The 24,677-nt window shown below is 42.3% G+C and overlaps 1 protein-coding gene across 2 annotated transcripts in view; it reads right to left on the bottom strand.

The window, feature by feature from the left end:
* TBXAS1 (thromboxane A synthase 1) overlaps window positions 1–24,677 on the bottom strand; it is a 311,542-nt gene that overhangs the window by 95,327 nt on the left and 191,538 nt on the right. For both annotated transcript variants that reach the window (XM_020800497.3, XM_072999994.2), the window contains exons 6-7: window positions 15,529–15,645; window positions 615–703 (exon numbers count right to left, since the gene is read on the bottom strand). In XM_020800497.3, the coding sequence (XP_020656156.3) occupies window positions 615–703; window positions 15,529–15,645 (206 nt within the window). The remainder of the gene's footprint in view (window positions 1–614; window positions 704–15,528; window positions 15,646–24,677) is intronic.

A 24,677-nucleotide genomic window follows, 5' to 3' on the forward strand; every position in this document is an offset into this window, starting at 1 on the left:
ACATGCATATGTTATTATCCTGTTTGTTGATTTTTATTACGTCTGACAGTAAATGTTGGGAAAGAAATCAATACACACGTAAGGCACCTAAAGATTGCTACCTGCAGATTTATATTCTCAAACTGGGCTGAGCAAGTAGCCGGACTTCCCTGCTCCACCTCCACCAACTGCATTTAAGCAAGTATAGAAGTAAAAGCACACAGTCTCCCTATAGAAGAGGAAGCCTGCAAGCCTGCAACTCACCTGGACTCAAAATACATTATGTCTTGTTGTGACCTGCAAATACAGCCACTTGAATATTATTTATTCCATCCAAATCAGCTGTTAAACTTATTACCAGACAAGTACAGACCATATACTGAAATGCCAGTATTTTGTTAGTAGTTTCACCTGTTAAATAAGGAACTACAATAAAACAAATAGAAATACACACACACACACACACACACACACACACACACACACACACACACACACTTGTCGAAGCATCAAGAGTTTACATCAGGAAACGGGGTGGATTAAAAACTCCATTTGTAAAATAATTGCATATTTAAGATAGCTTGGCAAATGAAGTGCCTACAAAAATGTCTCTCATTTCTAATTTATTAAAGTACCTTTGGATGTCAAAAGCTGTGCCAGAATCTGCGTAGACCTTTAAGTTGCTCAGCAGGATGTCACATGCCTGGTTGATTAGTGGAGTCATCTAAAACAACAACAACAGGAACATGGTATAATTTTCTAAATACAATACTTTTCCCTACATTAATTACATAGTGCTGGAGGTAAGTGATCTCGAGAGCTGCTGATCAGTCGATAAAGACATTTTCACAGAGAGAAAAAATTCCAGTCACAAACACACATGCATATTCCAGTTCTAACGTGTTCTCTCTGTTATTGAATGCTGGAGCACATGGTTTTCCTGTGATCTTTCTTGTTCTCATACTGCCTATTCTCTGAGCTTTCAAAAAAATAATAATCTGATTCATTTAGAGCGAATGGGACCTACACATTTGTCCAGCCTGTGCATTAGAACATGAAGGTGCAACAGAGTGTGCAAAATTAGGAATCACTAAAAGAGGAACTGTGTGTGGCAGCATCTGTTAGGGTTGTTTTTTTTTTCCTCTTTGATATCAAAGCTTGAATAATTTTACAACTCTCAAGCCATTCATTCCCTTCACCCAAGTCAGAAGTGGTCAGACATCCATTTTTGATTTTGGAAATCTCCTCCCCTTTTGGAACCAAAGAAAAGGGAGTCACCGTGGGCATATGGTGTTTTAAAGGGAAACTGCTACTTCCGGGGGTGATTTGTTTTAGTGGAGGCAGCCTAGAGGGGCCCAGAACTCCTGAAAAGGGGCTCCATCTGCATGTGACCTATGGGCCACATGTTGTCTGCTCCTGCTATGTTCTATGTCCAGTTAGACATGTGTTTGGGAGGACTCCCCCCCCAAAAAAACACAGGGTTCCCAGTCATGCTGAAGGGTCTATGTGTGTACCAGGTATGATCTTGTAGGTTGGCTCTGTGCATACAGAGTCAAACAATATATGAATGGAGAAGGTAAGCAGGTGTCATTCCACTCCACTCCCATGTGCTTGCATTACATACTTTTAGGATAGTTAAAATTCCACTGGGGTCCTTTTAAGAAGAAAGGTGGAGTAAAAATATTTCAAATACTGTACATGAATAAAATTAAAACATTTTATTATACACAGAGTAAACACTTGTTTATTTTTCCACAGGTTTTCTCTTTCTTTAGATCTTACATTAAACGTTCTCTTGTTCGTAGAACTTATTTTACCTCGTTCCCCCCATCCTCAAGGGTTCTGCAACCACTCTCCCTACTTTTAATTTGCCTATGGACCATGTGGACATGGTCACATGCTCCTAGCTTATTGTGCTCGTTTGGTCCCGCCTATCCTTCTCCTAGAACCTCTTAATGAGGGTGAAAGAACAGAGTGCAAAATTGGTCTGAAGCTCAACATAAAAAATACTAAGATCATGGCCACTGGTCCCATCACCTGCTGGGAAATAGAAGGAGAAGATATGGAGGCAGTGACAGATTTTACTTTATTGGGCTCCATGATCACTGCAGACAGTGACAGCAGCTACGAAATTAAAAGACGCCTGCTTCTTGGGAGGAAAGCGATGACAAACCTAGACAGCATCTTAAAAAGCAGGGACATCACCTTGCTGACAAAGGCCCGCATAGTCAAAGCTATGGTTTTTCCAGTAGTGATGTATGGAAGTGAGAGCTGGACCATAAAGAAGGCTGACCACCGAAGAACTGATGCTTTTGAATTGTGGTGCTGGAGGAGGCTCTTGAGAGTCCCCTGGACTGCAAGGGGAACAAACCTATCCATTCTAAAGGAAATCAGGCCTGAGTGCTCACTGGAAGGACAAATCCTGAAGCTAAGGCTCCAATACTTTGGCCATCTCATGAGAAAGGAAGACTCCCTGGCAAAGACCCTGATGTTGGGAAAGAGTGAAGGCAAGAGGATAAGGGGATCACAGAGGACAAGATGGTTGGACAGTGTCATCGAAGTGACCAACATGAATCTGACCCAGCTCCGGGAGGCAGTGGAAGACAGGAGGGCCCGGCGTGCTCTGGTCCATGGGGTCATGAAGAGTCGGACACGACTTAACGACTAAACAACAATAATCCTTCTCCTTGCTCTCTCCCTGTTGACCCGTTTGAATTGTTTCCATAATCAGCCATTTTCATCTGCTAATCATGTCCGCCTGGTACAGATGCAAATCTACATTGTTCCTTGACAGCTTGGGAATCATTTCCAGGACAGGAAACAATCATGATTCTGCCCCTCCCCTCAACCCCCACGCACCAAATGGCAGGATATCAAACTTCATGGAAACATCTTATTCTTTTAAACAGTTTTACTCTGTTCAAATCAGAGAGCAGTCCAAAACATGACTTCCTTCAAACCTTGTGTTTATTTCCTAATTTTAGATGTTGGATTTTGCAAACCAGGGTACAGTAGCCAAATAACTGAGCCGTGACGGGGAAAATGGTCTTGGCTTCTGGGCAGTTAGATTTATTGTTTACGATACAATGAAACAGAGCAGAAGCAATATGCTTACTGCAAACATCTGATCTGTCACATGGTGCTACTATCTCGGCAGTCGTGTTCAGTTATAACTGCCAAAGAAGTCTACAGGAGTCTTTCCCTTTCAGCAGCCATGGGCCACGGTCCTACCACTATGTGCTTTAGGTAAAGGTAATGGTAAAGGTTCCCCTTGACAATTTTTGTCCAGTCGTATTCGACTCTAGGGGGTGGTGCTCATCCCCGTTTCCAAGCCATAGAGGCAGCGTTTTGTCCGAAGACAATCTTCCGTGGTCACATAGCCAGTGCGACTTAGACACGGAACGCTGTTACCTTCCCACCGAGGTGGTCCCTATTTATCTACTTGCATTTGCATGCTTTCGAACCGCTAGGTTGGCAGGAGCTGGGACAAAGCAACGGGAGCTCACTCCGTTGCGTGGATTCGATCTTACGGCTGCTGGCCTTCTGACCCTGCAGCACAGAGGCTTCTGCAGTTTAGCCCACAGTGCCACCACGTCCCTTTAGCACTTGGCATTTCTTTGAATTCTACAGGGATGTTTGCTCAAACCACCCTTTAGTGTCAGCTCTCTGTTTATCTAATCAAACATTTATCTTAATTCTTAAACTAGTGCCTACTAAGCTTTGTTCCCATCATAATATTTGCGTACCAGAATCAGGGCACAACAGCTTGCCAAGAAGCTGTGCAAACTCAGAAGAAATATGTATTCTCAAAGGCTTTCAGAAGAAATGCTCAGGAAAGTTGATCCATTACAGCAGTGGTCCCCAACCTTGCACCTCCAGATGTCTTTGGACTTCAACTCCCAGAAATCCTGGCCAGCAGAGGTGGTGGTGAAGGCTTCTGGGAGTTGTAGTCCAAGAACATCTGGAGGCCCAAGGTTGGGGACCACTGCATTACAGCAAAGGAGCAGCAACTGTCAAGCAAGAATAATAGTACTGAAAATGAACCAGGAAATACCCCTCGTATGTGTCAAATCTTTGAAAATACGGAAAAGTCAAGTCTTCACATTAGGATAGGCATGGTTGCCTTTCATTGGGTGTGTGTTATGTCAGATGGTGTTTGGCTGTTAAGAGACAAGGCCAAAACAATGGTAAGTGATCCTGCAGACATAAAACTTTGTTGTCAAGTTACTCCGCAACTCAAGGTGACTCTATGAATGACTGATCTCCAAAATGTACTGTACTCAACTGCCCAGCTCAGCTCTTCTAAACTCTAGCCTGTGGTTTCTTTTAGGGAATCACTCCATCTTATGTTTGGTCTTATTCTTTTCCTGCTGCCTTCCACCTTTCCCCCCTTATAGTCTTTTCCAGAAAATCCAGCCTTCTCATGATATGCCCAAAGTAGGGCAGCCTCAGTTTCATCATTTTTGCCTCCAGAGAAAGTTCAGACTTGATTTGCTTTAGGACCCACTTGTTTGTCTTTCTGGCAGTCCAAGGTATTTGCAAAACTCTCCTCCAGCACCACATTTCAAATGATTCCAGTTTTTTCCCTTTCAGCGGTCTTTACTGTCCATCTTTCACACCCATACATAGTGACTGGAAATATAACAGTACAGATGATCTTGGTCTTGGTTCCCAGTGACACACCCTTACGCTTGATGATCCTTAGGACATTTTAATCATGGGATCAGGCCCAGATATCACTTGCTTGCTTCCCTCCGCGTTCTCCGCCTAAATCACCAGTTTGAAATCATCCAGCCTAATCCCATTTGTTTCGGCCAGAATTTAGAAACTTTACTATCCTTTTTTGCTCTGCCAGTTGTGGGATTTTGGGAACTATGGGCCAAAAATGTAATGATTCTGATCCATGGTCTTAGCTGCTGGGCTGAACCAGGTTAGCCCTAACCATGGTTCCTTTAGCTGCTCTAACCATAATGGTTAATCATTGCTAAGTCCAAAAGGGAGAGTTTATAAATCCTTCCCATTTCTGACTGTTTATCTCTGGTTAAGCGATCAGAACCATTACACTAGCACTTTTATTTATTTATTTATTTATTTATTTATTCAATTTATATGCCGCCCAAACTACCCAGAGGTCTCTGGGCGGCTTACAATATCTCTACAGCATCTAAATAGATGCTAAAAGGGAGGGGAGAAAAAAAGTGACTCATCTCAGTGGTTCAATCTTGCCCAGAAGCTACCTGTTGTTCTCAATGATCATCCTGTCATCATAGTTCCTAAAGAAGATATAAACCCCTCATTAGCCTGCCAAATAAAAGGAGGGCCTTGTTCTCAAAATGGACAGCTCTAGGGTTATCTGCAGTTCATAGTATTCCACCACCCCACACCAGAAATCTAAAGAATTAAGTTCAAGGCAGAAGTGTTGTTAAGCAAGGAAATCAGCCAGCCTGGATCATAGTGAATGGATGCTAGTCACACACTTTCTTCTTAAAGGCCAGATACACCAATGTGGGAAAGGTTCCTCGACTCTGTACTGTCTGTGAAGGTGCATGTGTCACTGAAGACGAAAAGTGCTTTTAAAACAGCTGATTTCTTTTTCTCTTTGCTCTCTCTCATACATGTATCGTACAGTCTTTTCACCACCACAGATATGTAAATCTGCTTAACTGTGCTAAGATAGCTAACGTTTGCAGAAATAACATTTTCTTTTAGCCATTTGTTTGTTTATTGCTCTGGATGTTATCTGTTAATTTTATCAGTTGTATTCTATTTTGTTTGTGTATGTTTATGTGCATGGCCTGACTGGCTAATGAGCAATAAGTCAATGAAGAACTGGCTTCTTTTGCATTTCGGTTTCGCTTCATCTTCTTTCCACCCAGCCACAGGGAGAGTACAAACACCACACTTCTGACCAAGTGGGCCAGAATCCAGAACAGTTTGTGCTAAAACATACAGTCGTTAAAGTGCACCAAGTCTCTGATGGCATTGCTGTGACACTGACACAGTTAATCCATTTGAAACTTTCACCAGCTGGTTCACCAGTTGCAGCCTCACCTTAACAAGACAGATTATGGCCCAGTAACATGCAGGTTGATTATGTCTAGAGATCTGGCGCAGGAAAGGATCTTCTGAACGTCCCAGTTGTTTGTCTCAAATTACACTTAGCCCACGCATGCGAAAATAAACTCAAAAAGTACAAAACAGTGCAAGTCTCCAGCGACTCCCTTTCCAAAGGAAATCACACTAGGGTAGTTTCTGTGACCCCAAAATTTCTCACTACTGTACTTGGGAAATACAGCAAGGAATGTAACCGTATGAAAAAAAAGAATCATGCAAAAAAGTACATGTTTTTCTGGTATATAAATTAGCAACAAGCCTTTGGGCTGAAAGTTTTGGACAATCTAATACTGATGTATTTCTAAAGCAGCTCTCCCTTTCACTACGCAAAATGAATTACTCTCACTTTTCCTAACAATTCAGCTGATGTTGACAATCTTCTGAATTTAAATACACTCCCACAAATCCAACAGTGTGGCTTTTTCTTAAGTTTGTCTTTACAGGTTTAAGCATGACTTAATTTTACTCCATCATTCTCTCCAGAAAGAACGGGACTCATCCTAATTGCTGTTTGCTTCATTTGTTCAAGACATTGTGTCAGATAAGATATATACGTACCCATGTTTAATATATTTTTAAAAGAGGTAGAGGGATGGAGGGAAAACATGCACATACGTGCACATATGCACGTGCACACACACAGAGATAGATAGGAGGTGACAAGAGCACAGGAGCACAATCAGGAGAAATAAAAATCAATACACTTTGGATAGCGTCAGCCAAAAAAGGGAACACATTTATTTATCAGACCTGACAAGGTTTCTAGAAACACCGGATCTTCCTGTTTTATTCTCTTCTATCCCAAAACACTAAACAGAGTTTCCCTGATGTTTGGTGCTATATAATCAAACACATATTCTTATAAACTTCCTGGCTTCATTTTTTTTTCCCAGGGAGAAGCTTAGATGTACATTGGCAAACACAGGCATGGGGACACTACCAAATAATCAAGTCTGTTTTGACTACATATCTTAAGGCACATCCTCTATGGTAATGACTTAGTACCTCAGAAAAACTTTCTGTGGAGGGAAGTGTTTTTTAATACTGGAAACCCAGAAGGCAGACGAGGTTAACTAATGGGGGAAGGAGTCCTGTCAGATTTGGAGAGCTTCAGAGAGGTGTTCAAAGCACACCATTCTGATGTGGCCAGGTTATTTTTCTACCCTTTCCTGATGTGTCTGTGGCTTATCCAGAAAGTCACAGACAAGAATGAGTCCCTTTTAATTTTTTCTCTCAAAAAAATAAAAATAGGTGGTCAAGAACGCTACACGATGAATGCATCACAGGCTGAGGCTCTCATTGGCCCCACTAAACTCACTTCAACTTCCCACAGAGGGGAAATGCTACACGTTGATATCCTGTCTCTTCTGATTCCTGCCTGCCATTATCAGCCGCTGTCTCTGGTGGTATTTGAGAGAAGGGGACGCTACCCCTGATGGCCCCACACAAAAAGTATTAGCATGTAATATTTTATACCCACTCACCTGAGACTGAGCCCCCTAAACACAACTTGCTGAGTAATTAAGAACTGAAAGGCATATTTACCTCTCACATTTCAGCTAATCCTGTTACCTTTCCCTTTTCAGATAGAGTCTAAGGACTACAACTGAAAACAGACATTCACAGAGAACAGTATTTCTTGCTCCACTCCAGCAGAGGTATCCTCTTTGTGATGTGTGAATGGGCAATCAGACCTATAAAGAAAGCCTGTGTTTACATTTCAATTATTAATTACACATGTACTGGAAAACTTCCCCATCTTCCCATCCCTCTGTCTGTATCTTTCTCTACTGCTGTCATAGAAACCTTGTGTTGCCAACATCAGTTTGCCAGGAAGAAGCTTGACATTGCAATGGAGAAGTCTGCAGAACATGAGGGGAGGAGGCGGATGGAATCTGGATTTACCTGGCTTTTTCTTTCCCCCTTTCTCTATAAAACACACTTCTATTCTAAACCTGCCAGTACATTTTCCTTTTTAAAAAAACAACAGCAATGAAATGCAAGGGATGTGGGTACTTGTATAAGTGCACCAGATATTTCCAACACTCTATCATTTTTCTCTAGGGCAAGGAAGTGAGATATGGAACTACAGGTTCATAGGGCTGAAGCAAAGCTGTGGGAATGCAGGATGCATAGCTCAGAGATCTAACACATTTTTACAAGCAAATGTTACAGAACATGAGGGAGCACTCCATTCTGGACACAGTTTAGTGCAATGTCTCGTTCTGGCCTTTTATGCCTACATTGCAGACTAAAAGAGTGGGTCACACAAAACCCACAAAACAACCCAGTGTTGCTGGACCTCATTTGCTGGAAGCAAGAAGGGGAAATAGAATAACACATAACAATCCTATTATTATCCAGTGATATTATCTAGACACCTGCCATGTTGGGATTTTTAAAAGAGAAGAGGAGGGACATTAATCTGGTTCATTGTTCGGACTTATAACCTTGGTTTATTGGCCTGCCTCAGGTGAAAAACATTAAATCTATCTCAGTGTTTGGACTTACACTGTGTTGACTACATCTGGTTGTAGTCAGTATCAGCTCACACTTTTAGTTTATTGGCATGCTTGTAGGAAAGAATTCCCCTGTAAAGCTGGATGACATAAAAAGTTTATTTGAACATTTGTTCACATCTTGGAGGGAAGAGGAAATCAACTTGAAGAAATCAAAATATGGGGGTGTTAACTATAAAATGTTTGTTTTATGTATGTGTATCTGTATTTATAGGCATTGTATCTATGCAATGTATGTAATGTATGGGTATATAATGATGTACTTTCTTCCAACACCCTGGAAAAGCAGCTGCCTATGACTGAGATTCCCTCCCTAAGACAGTGTGTGTGGCACTTGGTCACATGATTTAGACGCTAGGTAAAAAGACTAAAAGTATAAATGTACAAAGATTCACAATGGATCAGACCAAATACCTATCTAAAGTATCTAAATAGATTTAGAACTGCCAGATCTTAGCACTAAAGCTCATACTATGGGATTCATCCTCTGGATTTTAGAGATTGGTACTGAAATCTCAATAGTGGTGGTGCTGCAGGTTAAACCGCAGAAGCCTCTGTGCTGCAAGGTCAGAAGACCAAGCAATCGTAAGATCGAATCCACATGACAGAGTGAGCTCCCGTCGCTTGTCCCAGCTCCTGCCGACCTAGCAGTTTGAAAGCATGTAAATGTGAGTAGATAAATAGGGACCACCTTGGAGGGAAGGTAAACAGCATTCCGTGTTTAGCTGCACTGGCCACATGACCACAGAAACTGTCTTCGGACAAAAAAATGCTCGCTCTATGGCTTAGAAATGGAGATGAGCACTGCGCCCTAGAGTCGGACACGACTGAACTAAATGTCAAGGGCAACCTTTACCTTTACTTTATTGAAATCTCAGACAATGAGATGCTGTCAACTTGGCAACAAATTCTCTGGTTTGGGGCTTTTATCCTGGCATACTACAGATCACCAAGAGAGCTATCTAAATTTACTTCTGTCCTGTCTTTGATTTGGAAAATAGTGTTTCTTTCAGTACGTACACTGCTTACTTAAGCTGCTTATCATTGTGTGTTACAGCTTTCAGTCTAGAAGCCTCTCTCAACAGATATTCCAGGCCAGACCCTACGTAAGACTACTTCATTGGCTGTCTACATTATTTGTCTGCCAAGCACATGCACCAGTTTGCAATTACTGTACTGCAGGAGTTCTATCCCCAAAGACATAACAAAAGCATGCTCCCAGATCTCAGGTTTTCAGCCTGAAACCTCTCGGAATGGAGTGCTGCTGGCCTGGTGACCCTCTATTTCGTCCAAGATTCTTTTATCACAAAGTGGCCAATCAGTTGTCCAGGGATTTTGCTAGCAGAATCTGTGTCTTTATCTTACATTTGTCAGCAGTCAAGTATACAGCAGGGAGTGGTCAAGCTTGATTACAAAATGATCTAATCAAACCTGAGCATTCACATGGAATGGTGGTCAATGATTCCACTGCAGGTGATTTCCTGACGGCTCCTTAAAGGCAAAGTGAAGAAAACATTTTCAATTTTTTTAAATAAGTGATGTAGCACATCAGCGAGTCAAAATATTTCCTCCCACTTACCCTGTCCTTTGCTGAGCAAGGGAAGTGATTAATTTGCCATTATTGTGAAATGACTTACTTATTAAGCAACTTCATGATATCAGCAAATTGGAAGTGGAAGGCTTATATAGTATCGAATACAGCAATCCCATGGGCTGGAAGTGATCCAAACCAGAGTGATTCTACTCACACCAGAAAAGTAGAAGCCCTTTGACAGAAAGGTGCAGGTAGAAACACTGGGCTAGTGTGCTCTAGCAAAGACATCCTCGGATCACCATCTTTAAGAGCACACTAGCCCATCCCTGTAGTGATGTACGGAAGTGAGAGCTGGATCATAAAGAAAGCTGACCGCCAAAGAATTGATGCTTTTGAATTGTGATGTTGGAGGAGGCTTTTGAGAGTCCCCTGGACTGCAAGGAGAACAAACTTATCCATTCTAAAGGAAATCAGGCCTGAGTGCTCACGGGAAGGACAGATCCTGAAGATGAGGCTCCAACACTTTGGTCATCTCATGAGATGAGAAGAGTCCCTGGAAAAGGCACTGATGTTGGGAAAGTGTGAAGGCAGGAGGAGAAGGGGACGACAGAGGACGAGATGTTTGGACGAGTGTCATCGAAGTGACCAACATGAATTTAACCCAACTCTGGGAGGCAGTGGAAGACAGGAGGGCCTGGCGTGCTCTGGTCCATGGGGTCATGAAGAGTCGGACATGACTAAGCAACAACAACAAAAGCCCATCCTTGCAGCACTCAAAAGAGCAGGCAGAACAGCCCATGTAGTCAGCTTCTAATATACATATTCTGCCTCTGCTACAGGAAGTGATACATGTGAGCACTATGATGAAGAAAGCCTTTTTCCTGGTCTCCATGGAGTGTATCACTCAGTGGTAAAACAAGGGAAGCCCTGCCCTCCGTAATGGATATTAATGAATGGGTAGGAAAGGCACTGTCTATTTAGTTTGATTTTTGCTATTGTTCTTTATATAGATGTATTTTTGTTTTTAATGTGACACATTGTTATTGGAGAAATTTTATAGGCAGCCTTGAAATTTGAAATTTGTTAGATGCGTACAAGAGATTTGTGTCATGAAGCCTACTGGGCTGTTTTGCATATTCTGCTATTATGAAGGTTGTTCAGATTTTTCTTTCATGCAACCCACTGTTTTCAGCTGCCCCACATTACTGTCAAACTTTAACCTCCCCAAATGAAACTTTCCATGCTTAGCTCCTGCTAGTACTTGTTTTTAATAGAACAGTAAACTAAGCAAAATTCCACAAGCAGTGTGGTGTGGATTCCCTAGTAACAGCATGCACTTGCCCTTACAAAGGGAGGACCGGGGGGGGGGGGATGATGACAAGGCCTTTTGGTTCTGCAAATCTTTGGCAGTATCTCTGAATATTTCCCCTCATGGAAGATTCTATCCCATGACAACATGGTTTCATCTAGAATTCTACTGAAAATTATCAACAACCCACAAAAAACAGTTTCATGTAAGACTGGCTAACTTACATAACCAGAAGGCCAAACAAGTTGCTTCATTGTTCCCTCTAAACAGGAAAATGGAATGAAAAGGAAAGGAGAATTAAAAAAAACCAAGGAGTTTTCAAAGTGATTATTTCAAACCAGTCACAAGGACCAATGGTGGCTGGTCCATTGTGACAGATCAGGATTTTGATGTCTGCAGAAAACTGGTAAGATGGGGGCAGGGGGTAGGGGGCAGCATAAACAGAATTTAAAGGTACAGTTTGTTAATAGAACTTAGAAATTTATATGAAAACCTCAGAACCCTAAACACCATGCAATTAGTGATCAATGGAGTTGTAGTGGCTCAAGTTACAGGAAACAAGATTTTGGTTCAGTATCAGGAAAAACTTCGTTAACTGTTAGAGCAGTATGACAATGGAAAAAATTATCCTGAGAGGTAGTGAGTGCTCCAACACTGGAGGCTTTCAAGAGAAGGTTAGACAACCAACTGGAACATATCCTTTGATTTGTATTCCTACATCGAGCAGGGAGTTGGACTTGATGGCCTTATAGGCCCCTTCCAACTTCACTATTCTGTGATTCTATGTAATATTTAATCACATAATGGGATTTTTCCAGTCCGTTTGGTCTGGTTATGCTACAACAACCTGATATTAACACTATCTGTTTTAACAACATAAAAATGTGTGTGTGTGTGTGGGGGGGGTGTCATCTACTGTTTCCTGAAATGCAGTTCAACATGTTTATCTCCTATTCTAAGTCTTCAAATAACAAACTATTTCAAGAGGGAGATCAGGCTGGTGTTCTTGTGCCCACTTCACCAGCTGACAAGGAGACCAATTCACAGAGAGAGAAAGAGAGATGGAGAACTTTTTGGCTTAGAAAGTCTGCTTGTGCTCTCTAGGAGGTGTGGAGGCATTTTTCTTGTGTGTTGAGGAGTGTCTTCTTGGTCCAAAATAAATACGTCTTGATTATCAGATGAACTTCCTTTGTCCTTCAAATGAAGGAGCACTGCTGATTGTGATCCTTAGCCATTGTCCCTCCTGATCTGGGCCAAAAATTCCAAAGCAATCAGAAAAGTGTATGGATGTGTCACTGGAGACCAAGACCAAGATCATCCACGCGGGTTGTGATTGTCTTTCCAATCACCATGTATGGGTGTGAAAGCTGAAGTGTTTTCCCTGCTGCATCCTATAAAGAGGACTGGCCAGCAAATGCTGACCCCGTCATAAATATGTTAGTGCTTCGAGTGCCACAGAAACGGCTGTCATTGTTTAAAAAAAGAGAAAAGAAAGAAAGAAAGAGTTTGCAATTCACAGATGAGCCTCTGCTCTTTTGCCTCCCTGGCAGCTGGTGCTCCTCCTTCACAGCCATAGAGCACAAGAAGCAACAGGGTGTATTCCCTTCTCCCTTTAAATAATTAACACAGTCAACACAGACGTTCATCTCTGCAAGGCACAATGTCCGAGAACCATTTGTATCTCCAACTACATCTGGCTCATGCCAGCAGGGGCTGCTCTATACATACCAGGGGTTTTATCTTTTGTTATGTTTAACTGGAGAAAAACTGACTGTGAGGGTTTTGCCCTGTGTTGATGACCCACGTAAGGGAGATTAATTTCCGCCAAGGCAATACAAATTCCTTCCCCCCCACCATCCCAATTACTGATCAGGCATCTGAATTTATTGCTTTTTCCTCTCTTAAAATCCTAAGGATTTATACAATTTGCTACCAAACCTCAGACTAAATCAGTTGTCTAGGTGCATAACCAATGGCATTGTCGGTTCTGATTAATCAGCAGTCCTTGCTGGGCTTATGGCCAATTAGAATTTACCATAATAAGGGGGTGACAGCTGGTGTTGCTAAGCAACAGCTGTCTATAGACTAAAAGAGCCAGACACATTTAGATGCTACTGTGGGTTTCGACAGCAGCATGTCAAAAAAATGTAGGCTTCTGTCCAGTGGAAAATTTTGATAACCAAACAACAGACACTAAAGTGAGGAATGTGTCATGTTTGGGGTGTGTTTTTTTTTTCCACCATAAGATTACAAAGGGAAAGAATTACTGTTTATTTCTTTTCAGGGGTGACTTTTAACCAACTGAGACATCACCCTATTTTTAAATTAAGAGACAGAATATTAATGGACTTGAAGTTTGTCGCAGCATAAAATGGGTCTCCAACAGCTTGAAAAATGTATAGAGAAATCAGTGTTAAAGAAATGCTGAGGCACCCAATGCTCATCCCGCTTAAAGAACCTGTCTTGCAATTCTACTATAGTCTAGCAATTGACTGCTATTTAAAAAGAAAAAGGAAATTAAATCAATGTGTGGGCTGTGCACACACCCACCCTCTTTCCCTTTCTCCCTCAAAGGTATGTGCACCATAATATTTCTCTGAGAAAGATTCATTCTGCAGTGATCCATTTGGGAGAGGGCAAAGTTCTTCCATGGTGGCAGTCAATGGTTAAGGCCAGGTTATTCTAGAACACAGATTAGTTATCGACACAGGAAACAAGGATTAATTATCAACAACATTCCACCAATTCCACTCTTGCAAGAAAGGGAATAATCCTTATTAGGAGAAGCCGAGGAGCAGGACAAAATCTTCCCCTGGTGTAAGTAAAATATGTGTTAAACCTACAAGAGCAAGGATTTATTTCTCTTTGCACACATTTTGTTTCTGCAGATAAGAATGAAATATTTCAAAGGTCTTCTTTCCACTGGGCAAAATTACATGAGGTTTTGTGCATTTTTCACATTTCAGTACTTTTCGCAGAAAAAAACCCACCCCAAAACACCTTTTTTGCACAAAATCTGTAAAAGTTACGTCAGCAGCAGAATGACAGTAGATCTGTCATTCTGTTCTTGGGCAGGCATTCTGAGTTAAAATCATCACATAAGAGGTGATGGCAAAGGCTTTTCTCTGCCTGAGTTCCAAGAGACTCAACCTCAGCCTGAGTAGACTAAGGAAGATGAACAGTCCAGGAGAGCTTGGAAAAATACAGTAACTTTTAAAAAATAATACAAGGGGAAAATCTGTGATAGTCTTAAATTTATAATCCAAAAAAGGCAACTCTAAATAAGGCAGATTCCTATGTTTAAATTTGTCATGTCAAATAATGTCTATTCATCCTGAACACCCTATAGACGTGGTAGGACACACTGCATTAAACATAGTTATGTTAATAGTAGAGCTTAAAACAAATATGAATTGTGACCCACTGAAACCATCTGTAACTGACATGTGGTATTTTGGAGGAGGCCACTGGTCCCAAAACCTCATCCTGCCACTTACCAGTTTTGGATGCTTCAACACATCACTACAGTATATTTATTCTTAAAGGTAAGTTTCCAAATGTTGCCCTCATCCCCTGAAACCAAAGGTGGGACAAACCAAACAAAGTAATCCAGCGGGGCTGACGAAATACTGCCTTCTTAAGTGTGCTGATTTTATATATAAATATATATATATTGTTCTCTCGGGGCAAATCTCCCTTTTGTGGTACTTTGGGGTCCCCCCTGGATTTCCATTGACATAACACACATTTATTTTTTGCAAGAGACATTCTGTAGAGATCCAGAGGCTGCTGGGGTCTGAGAGAACACAAATAACTCATAGCTATTCCATTGATAAGTGAAATCTCACACTCGGTTCTCTGATAAACAGCACGATAGAATGAAAATTATTTTCCCCAAAGGAGCAAGACTTTACATAAGCAAACCAGTGAGGCATTGACACGCTGGCAGTAGATGACTGGCAGTCATTCATTACAGAGCCATTAAACATCACACATTTGAGAAACATTCAGCACAGAGAAAGAAAGAAACTCTTCTTGTGCCTGGAATGGCGGCACTGTTGCCTACACCTTACCTCTTTAATCTTTGCGGCTCTGAAGACTTGGGTCAACAGACTTCGGACATCTTTCCATCTCTCATCACGCAGCATAAGAATACTGTCAGCTAATGGTTTGGAAGCCAGGTCCACAGGCTAGAGGAAGGCAATGTCAGAAAGGCATCAAAATCAAAACTAAACTAATCCAACACTTTTTTTAAAAAAATATTTATTTATTTTTCTTTTTATAGAGGTAGGGTGGGGTAAGGGATAACTGGGATAAAGATACATTTAGAGGGGGTGGATTTGAACGGTCACATTACAAATCGGTATTTTTTCCCCATAATAATTCTAATTAATCCCTTCTAAGAATAATTCCAGTTATCATACAAAAATATATACATTATATAGAAAAATCTAAATTCAGGCAGGTATTTTGTAATTCCCATTATTAATCATGTAGCTGGTCTTTTTTGCAACCATGTTTATAGTGGCAGCCATGTTTCCCAATGATCCTTTTTCTTTTTTTGACTCAACCATTCTGTTAGCATATCCATTTCTGCGGTTACCAGTATTTTCCCTATCAATTTGTCTATTTGTGGTATTCCAGACTCCTTTCACTGTTTCGCAAATACTATTCTTACCGCTGTTATCACATGGTTGGCTAAGAATGCTTTTTCAGAATCTAATGTATTAGGCAAAATATTTAGTAGAAAAAATCTGGTATCATCAATATTGGAGTTTCTAATATCTCTTGCAGTATCTGGTTGACTTTGGTCCAGTATTTTTGGTCTTCTTTACACACCCACCACATGTGGTAAAATGTCCCTTCTTTCTGTTTACATTTCCAACATACATTTGAAAACTGATTGCTTATTTTAGCCAGAGTTGTGGGGAGTTATGTACCATCTGTAGAACATTGTATTGAATATTGAAGATTTAGTTATATTTATATTTATTTTCCAGATTTGTTCCCATTGGTTTAATTCAATATTGTGTCCTACATTCAGTGCCCATTTGATCATGCATGCTTTTACTACTTCATCTTGTGTTTCGAAATCTAGCAAGAAATTACATAGTAACTTAATGCATTTTCTTTCTGATTCTAAAAGAGTTCTGTCGAAAGGAGTGTTTTCTTGATAAAATCCCTGTTGCTTATTTTTAGTATACCTTGATATTAGTTGTGATTGCGCCCACCAATCCATTTCAATGCCTTGGTCTACTAGCTCCAACACTTTTAATAGTTATTTAATAATTGCCAGAAAGATAAAAGGCAGTTAATTAAAAGTTACTGTGATTCCAGTCAGATCCTAATGTCCTTAAATGACTTAAATAAAAGACTTTGGTGATCTTGGTTCAATTTATAGTATGATATTGGAAATACACTGGACTATTCTTTGCACTGGAAAGCTAATCAAGGCATGCTGATCCAGTAATGCATACTTTCCCCCCAGTATGTGATATTAATACAGCGTCTTCCTATACTCACTGCATATTCACACTCAATACTATTCCAAGTTGCTGGGTTTGCCCAGATTTCAGTGACACTTAAAACTGCAGTCCACAATTGTCCCAAATGGGGAAAACATCCTCTTCTATCTGTTTATATGGATAATTAGTAAAACAAAACAAAACACACACAAACACTGGATTTCAAAATTGAGACAAACAAATCCTAAAGAAAATTTGGAAACAGCAATTTTATAAAATCTAACCTAGTTCCACTATCCACAGTTCAACATTGTTTCAGTTACCATATTTTTCCATGTATAAGACTATAATTTGTCTAAAATCTTTAGACTAAAAATTGATGGTCGTCTTATACACAGAAGTAAGCTGAGGAGAAAGAAAAAAACAAGTGGAGGGGAAAGCAGGGATCAAAGTGATCCTGCAGGGCTTTGATTCCTGTTTTACCCTCCACTTGCTAAGCTCCACTTAGATTTCTTAATTTTGGGTTAAAAACTGGGGGGGGGCGTCTTATACATGCGGGCATCTTATACACAGAAAAAATAAAGTAATCTGGAATTAACAAAACTCTAGGATAGTGCAAAATTTCAATGCTCTGCTTTACGTCTGGATTGTAATAGGTTCTCGAAGGTTGTCCAAATGAATAAAAACTGGGAGGAAGAGAGAGAAATGGAAAACCAAAATATTGTGCCCCCACTAGCCCCTTTGCCATTTCACCTTTTCCATTTCAGCTGATGCATCTGCTTGTGAAAGTTATGGAAATGAGTATATTCGTATTCGTATATGAATATCCCCAATGCAGCTGGACCTAATGAGAGTCTTCCCCCAAGACCAGACCGTCCACTCATGTGTCTTGCTGCAGTGCCAGTCCTACTTATCCTTCCAATGGTACCTGGAGCTCTGCTCTCTTCCTGCTAGGTTGGCCACTCAGCAACCGTGCAGGGAGACTCATCCTCCCAGCCCCTGTCTGGAGTGGCCAGCCGAGCAGGAAAAGATCAATGGTCCAGGCACCATTGGCAGGATGAGCAGAACCAGCGCAAGACAGTCCAGTCCCGGGGGCCGGTCTCTTCTTAGATTCAGCTGCATCAGCGATATTCATAGTTCTATACAAATACGAATTTCCAACTTATAACCCTAATTATTTTTCAAGAATACCAAAACAATAGCTGACTTGCACTTTGAATGCAATTTACAGCAAAGGCTACCAACTTCTAGAGAAACACCACAGAATTATGTTGACTGAAGGAATTATTAGGCACACACAAGCCAGAGACTCTGGTGGTTCTGCAGCTATTTAAGAGATGTAGAACATTTTCATATATGACCAGCAGACTCATTGTCTGAGGGTGTCATCCACACACCAGAAGGAAGACATCAACAGGCAGATGTGGGGACACCACCAATGTCCTGGAAGGGCCAAAGTCCAGTAAGGAGTGTGCTTACACAGTGGTGAAAAGAATGCTGACATTGTCTTATGGGCTAAAGGGATGAAATGGAGCATCTTGAAAAGAAATCATGGTTTGTGTGGATTCCAGATGCCTCTGAAGAACCATTATGGTGCAATGGTTAGAATGTCAGGTTGAGACAACTGGGTTCAGAGCTCCATAAAACTTACTGATTGATGATGGCCAGCCACACTCTCTCAGCTTTGACCTACCTCTCTGTGTTGTTATGAGGACAAAAGGAAAAGAGGAAACTAGTATATTCCACCTTGAGCTCATTAAAAGACAGAAATATATGAAACAAATTTTTAAAATCTTTTTCTTTCATTCAACAGAAATGTATGAATATAAAGGAATGCCTGACAATCACGTAATTCATTCTTATCCTGCTCTTCACCCCAAGGGCTCCCAGAGCAGCATATCCATATTGGAAGGGGGGGGGGACATGACTTAAAAGGCATAATACAAGAAGGAAAAGGATGTGGAGGGAAAAGGGAAATAATTAAACAATTTAATCTGACATGAACAACTTGTGGACACTGCTCAAAAAAGTCAGAAACCAGAACAGAGCCTATTGCAAGTCAATGTGTATTCTACGTTAGACAGACGAATGAACTTTAACTTCATATGAAATTATACTGAAAACAAGTACAGGATGTTTTGCCACATCAGGAAGCTGCAGTGCTTGAATCTGGCACCCCAGAATCTTTTGTGCTGTTATAGAGAAAGCGACGGCATAGATTTCAAATCATGCTTCTATGTGAAACAGTAGCTGCATTTTAGCAGTCACTGCAAAATTGCACGAGTCCCTGACATGCCTCTCAGATCAGTCCTTATTTAAGTGCTGCCTTAGAAATGATGGACGTCTTGCCAGATTAGAGATGAGCCCTTCCTCTTTTATAAAGCGAACCCACAAAACTGATGCCGCTTTGAATAACGGGTTTGTCAAGCTTTGCTTATCTGTCCCACAATTCCACTCCCCCCCCCCCGTTAGTTGCATAATATGTATTACAGCTTCACACAGCACATGAGGTATGCTATAAGGACAAGAAGCTTCTCAGCAAAGGATGAAGTGTTCCCTTTTGGAGAGAAAAGAACTCATAAACGCTGCAAGTGAGAATTTTTTGATCCCATGAAAGGAACTGCAAATTACCAGAGTAGGTACTCTAATAGATTTTTCTTCTTTCAAGTCTGATGCAGCCATGTGAATATTCTGACAGTTTAGCAGCTGAATATTCCACACCTGTTCATTTCCTTCAAATCCCTCATCAAAATCCACTGTTTCTATCAAGCTTTAGCGTAACTCCTTAGTCTCCATATTCTGCTACAACTGTCCCTATCTTAAATAAAGCAAACACACAGTCTTCTTCTCTCTAGGTACCCCTGCCTCTATATCCTTTCCCTATTGTTTCTCTGTTTTAATTTTAAATTACAGGTTTCTTTTAAAATTTTGTTAAACATGTCTTGTTGTTAATATGCCATCAGGTTGTGACTGACTTATAGTAACCCTAATAGGGATTTAAAGCTAAATAAGATGTTTAAGGAGTGGTTTTACCAGTTCTACATCCGGGAGGCAGTAGAAGATAGGAGGGCCTGGCGTGCTCTGGTCCATGGGGTCACGAAGAGTCGGACACGACTAAACGACTACGACGACAACATCCCGAGTGAGTTTCCATGGCTGAGTGGGATTTGAACCCTGGCTGCCTCAGTCCTAGTCGTCACTCTATCCACCACATCACATTGGGTATCCTAAAACATTTATAGGCCACCCTATACCACAGGATCTCAAGACAGATTCCAGAGCTGCACAAAACAATTTTTATTCATACAATTTTAAAAGACACTTATAATCAAACAATTTAAAATATAAAATCGGATTCCAAAAGATCTCCTGTGTGGAGAATTAGTGCAGGGAAATCGCCCCAAAGGAAGACCACAGCTGCAATCCAAGGATATCTGCAAGCGGGATCTGAAGCCCTTAGGAATGGACCACAACAGATGGGAAACCTTGACATCTGAGCTTTCAGCCTGGAGGGAAGCAGTACAGCATGGCCTCTCCCAATTTGAAGAGATACTTGTCCAGCAGGCTGAGGCAAAGAGGCAGTCCCGAAACCAGCCAAATCAGGGAGCTGGACAGGGGACACATTGTATTTGTCTTCAGTGTGGAAGGGATTGTCACTCTCAAATTGGCCTTCACACCCACACTAGATGCTGTTCCAAGACCTCTATTTAGAGCATGTTACCATAGTCTCTTGAGACTGAAGGATGCCTATACTTCAAAATATAAAATTAAAACATTTGAGCATTGAAAGCACTGCACTGAAACCTGTACAGGCCATGATCCTCTACTCTCATATGTTCTACTAAATAAGCATGTTTTAACTTGGTACCAAAACGAAGTTGCCTGGGACCTCCCTTCAAGACAGACAGACAGATAGATATCCATTCCACAGAAGCTTTTCCTAGGCTTCAAAAGAGCAGGGAAGAATGGAAACTCCAGCTTCATAAGGCTAGCAAGTTAATGGAGCTATCCAAAGTGCTGAATCTGTTTGGGCATATGACTAAGTGCTTCTGATAACCCTTTCAAAGTTCAAGCGGAAACCTGGAGCAGGTTTGCTACACAACTTTAGGCAATACTCTGTCCTTTAGGAGAAATACTTGGCCACAAGTCTTACAGTACTGTTCTTGGTTCCGTTTTGCTAAGGCTGGAGTTCGTAATCAGCACATCTTAGTCAGCACACCATGCTACGTAAACACCATAAGACTGTGGACATGTGGCAAACATGTCATCACCAAGTCCTCTTTGTTTTCAAGCAGGAACAGTGCATATGAACTCCTAGACTGAATAAGTTCAGTCTAAAGCTTTCTTAACAAACCATATAAAATAAGAAGCCTATAGTATTAGCAACAGCCTTAGGGCTCTGCCTGGTATTATTTTTTCACTCCCAAACAGATGTAAAGGCCATATAAAAAAGATACACATGTAATTGTCACTTTATAATGGCATAACATATCTGTCTTCCAAGACAGATACTGTCAGGAAAAGAAATAAGTACACAAATAGTTATTTGTGGGGAAAAAATACTTGTTTATTTATTTCACCTACAGCTTGGTAAAACCTAATAAAAGAGGTCTGGGAGATTCTGGACGCTGAATGCCCCCAAAATAAAGTTTTCTGAATTCTGATTTGGGCACAAAGGCTGGTATGTGCCCCACCAGCACAAAGTGACAATATGTTTATAATTTTACATTTTTTTTGTCTGAGAAAATATTTATTTATTTTTATTTATTTATTTTATTTCTATCCCGCCTATCTGATCGTATTCGACCACTCTAGGCGGCTTACAGTAAAAACAATATTATAATTTTTACAACATTATAGGTAGGACATAGTAAAGATAGAGAACAAATTAGAAGAAAGAATCGTCAAGGGTTTTCTGTTGGGAAGGCCTGCCTGTACATCAGTGTTTTTAGTTGTTTCTTAAAAATACCCAGCGAGGGAGCCGCGCGAATCTCAGGGGGTAAGTTGTTCCAAAGGCGAGGAGCCACTGCCGAGAAGGCCCGGTTTCTGTTCTTTTCCTTTTGGGCCTCTCTCAGTGTTAGGCTCTTCAGCCTCACCTCCTGGCTCGCGCGAGTGACACGGGTAGATCTTGGTGGGAGAAGGTGTTCCGCCAAGTATCGAGGTCCTAAACCGTTTAGGGCTTTATAGGTAAGCATTAACACTTTGAAATTGATGCGGAATGAGATGGGCAGCCAATGCAATGCGGCCAGAGCGGGTGAGATATGTTGGTATCTTCTCAGTCCACTGAGTAGTCTGGCCGCCGCATTCTGCACCACCTGTAGTTTCTGCAGCAATCTCAAAGGTAAATCCACGTAGAGCGCATTACAGTGGTCTAATCTTGAGACTACAAGCGCATGCACCAGAGTGGTGAGAGACCCCACATCAAGGTAGGGCCGCAGCTGGGCTATCCGCCTAAGATGGAAGAAAGCGGAACGGACGCCACCTGGGTCTCCATAGTGAGTGCTGGGTCCAGATGGATCCCCAAGCTGCGGACCCCATCCCTGGCGGGCAGAGTCATCCCCCCAAAAATTTATTTATTTATTTATTTATTTATTGAATTTATATCCCGCCTATCTGGACTATAAGTCCACTCTAGGCGGCTTCCAACATATAATAAAGATAAAATACAATTAAAAACATGTACATAAACATAAATAATAATTGCAATCACAACAGACAAAAAGGAATATAAGGAAAATTAGAAAAGGGATCAGGAATTGATTGGAGGGAAGGCCTGGATGTATAACCATGTTTTTAATTGAGTTTTAAAAACACCCAGCGTAGGAGCCGCGCGAATCTCTGGAGGAAGGTTGTTCCAGAGGCGAGGAGCCACCGCCGAGAAGGCCCGGTTTCGTGTCTTCTCCTTCTGGGCCTCTCTCGGCGTCAGGCCCCTCAGCCTCACCTCCAGACTCGCGCGGGTGAACCGGGTAGACCTAGGTGGGAGCAGGCGATCCGCCAAGTATCGAGGTCCTAAGCCGTTTAGGGCCTTATAAGTAAGCATTAAAACTTTGAAGTCGATGCGGAAACAGATGGGCAGCCAATGCAATGCGGCCAGCGCTGGAGAAATGTGATGGTATTTTCTCACTCCGGTAAGGAGTCTGGCCGCAGCATTCTGCACCACCTGAAGTTTCCGCATCAGCCTCAAAGGCAGCCCCACGTAGAGCGCGTTACAGTGGTCTAATCTTGAGATTACGAGCGCATGCACCAAGGTAGTGAGTGCCCCCGTGTCGAGATAGGGCCGCAGCCGGGCAATCCGCCAAAGATGGTAAAAGGCGGTACGGACTACCGACGCCACCTGTGTTTCCATGGTAAGCGTCGGGTCCAGATGTATGCCCAAACTGCGGACCCCACTCTTCGCGGCCAGAGTTACCCCCCCAAATGTGAGAGAGTCCCCCAAGCCGCTAACCACGGGGCCACCCACCCTCAGAACTTCCGTCTTGTCCGGGTTCAGCCTCAGCCCATTCTCCTGCATCCATCCCAGTACGGCCTCCAGGCAGCGCTGAAGGGACAGGACAGCATCACCTGTATCAGGTGAAAAGGAGATGTAGAGCTGGGTGTCATCAGCATATTGGTGACACGAAGCCCCACATCCCCGGATGACCCCACCCAGCGGCCTCATATAGATGTTAAACAGCATTGGGGAGATAATCGACCCCTGTGGAACCCCACAATTGAGACTCCACGGGGCCGAGACACTCTCCCCAAGCTGGACTCTCTGGGGACGGTCCTCCAAGAAGGAACGGAGCCAGGCAAGAGCCGAGCCACCAATTCCCAACTCGGAGAGCCTCCCCAGGAGGATACCGTGGTCGACGGTATCAAAGGCCGCTGAGATGTCGAGGAGGACCAACAGAGAAATTTTTCCCCTGTCGGCCTCCCTCAACAGGTCATCATACAGGGCGACCAATGCCGTCTCTGTACCGTGGCGCGGCCTGAAGCCCGACTGGAATGGATCCAAGGCATCTGTTTCATCCAAGTATGCCTGAAGCTGGTCGGCCACCACCCTCTCCACCACTTTGCTCATGAAAGAAACATTGGCGACGGGCCTGTAATTGCCAATTTCGTCCGCCGCCAAGCTAGGTTTCTTTCTTATGGGCCTAATGAGTGTCTCCTTGAGGGCAGAGGGAAACCTGCCCTCAAGGAAAGACCCATTTATTATTGCAGTGGCCCATTCAGTTGTTATCGGCCTGGCTGCTTTGATTAGCCAGGCCGGGCAAGGGTCCAAGGAGGAGGTGGTGGCACGACAGCGGTCAAGCACCCTGGCCACAGTATCAGGGATGACAGGCTGAAAGGAGTCAAAGGTCACCGGGCAAGACGGAGCGCTGGACATCTCTGCTCGACTCACTGTATTCAAAAACGGAGAGAGGTCCCGGCGGATGGCCTCCACTTTAGCTTTAAAAAAGGCTGCAAACTGGTCGGGCGAGAAACTAGGGGGAGGCCTATCACCCGAACCAGTTCCGGATAGGTCGCGCACTATACGGAACAACTCCGCCTGTTGATTTGATGCTTCGCTTATCCGGTTAGCGAAGAATGATCGACATGCAGCCTTTACCTTAATTAGGTAAAGGTTAGTTGCGACCCTGACAGCTATCCAATTAAATTCCGTCGGGATCTTCCTCCACCTACGCTCTAGCCTTCTCTTGTATCGCTTCATCGCTCGAAGCTCCTGGTTGAACCAGGGCGCCGGGCGAGTTCGGCGACGGAGAGGGCGCTTAGGCGCG

The sequence above is a fragment of the Pogona vitticeps genome, chromosome 5, assembly GCF_051106095.1.
Source record: "Pogona vitticeps strain Pit_001003342236 chromosome 5, PviZW2.1, whole genome shotgun sequence".
NCBI classification, from domain to species: Eukaryota; Metazoa; Chordata; class Lepidosauria; order Squamata; family Agamidae; genus Pogona; species Pogona vitticeps.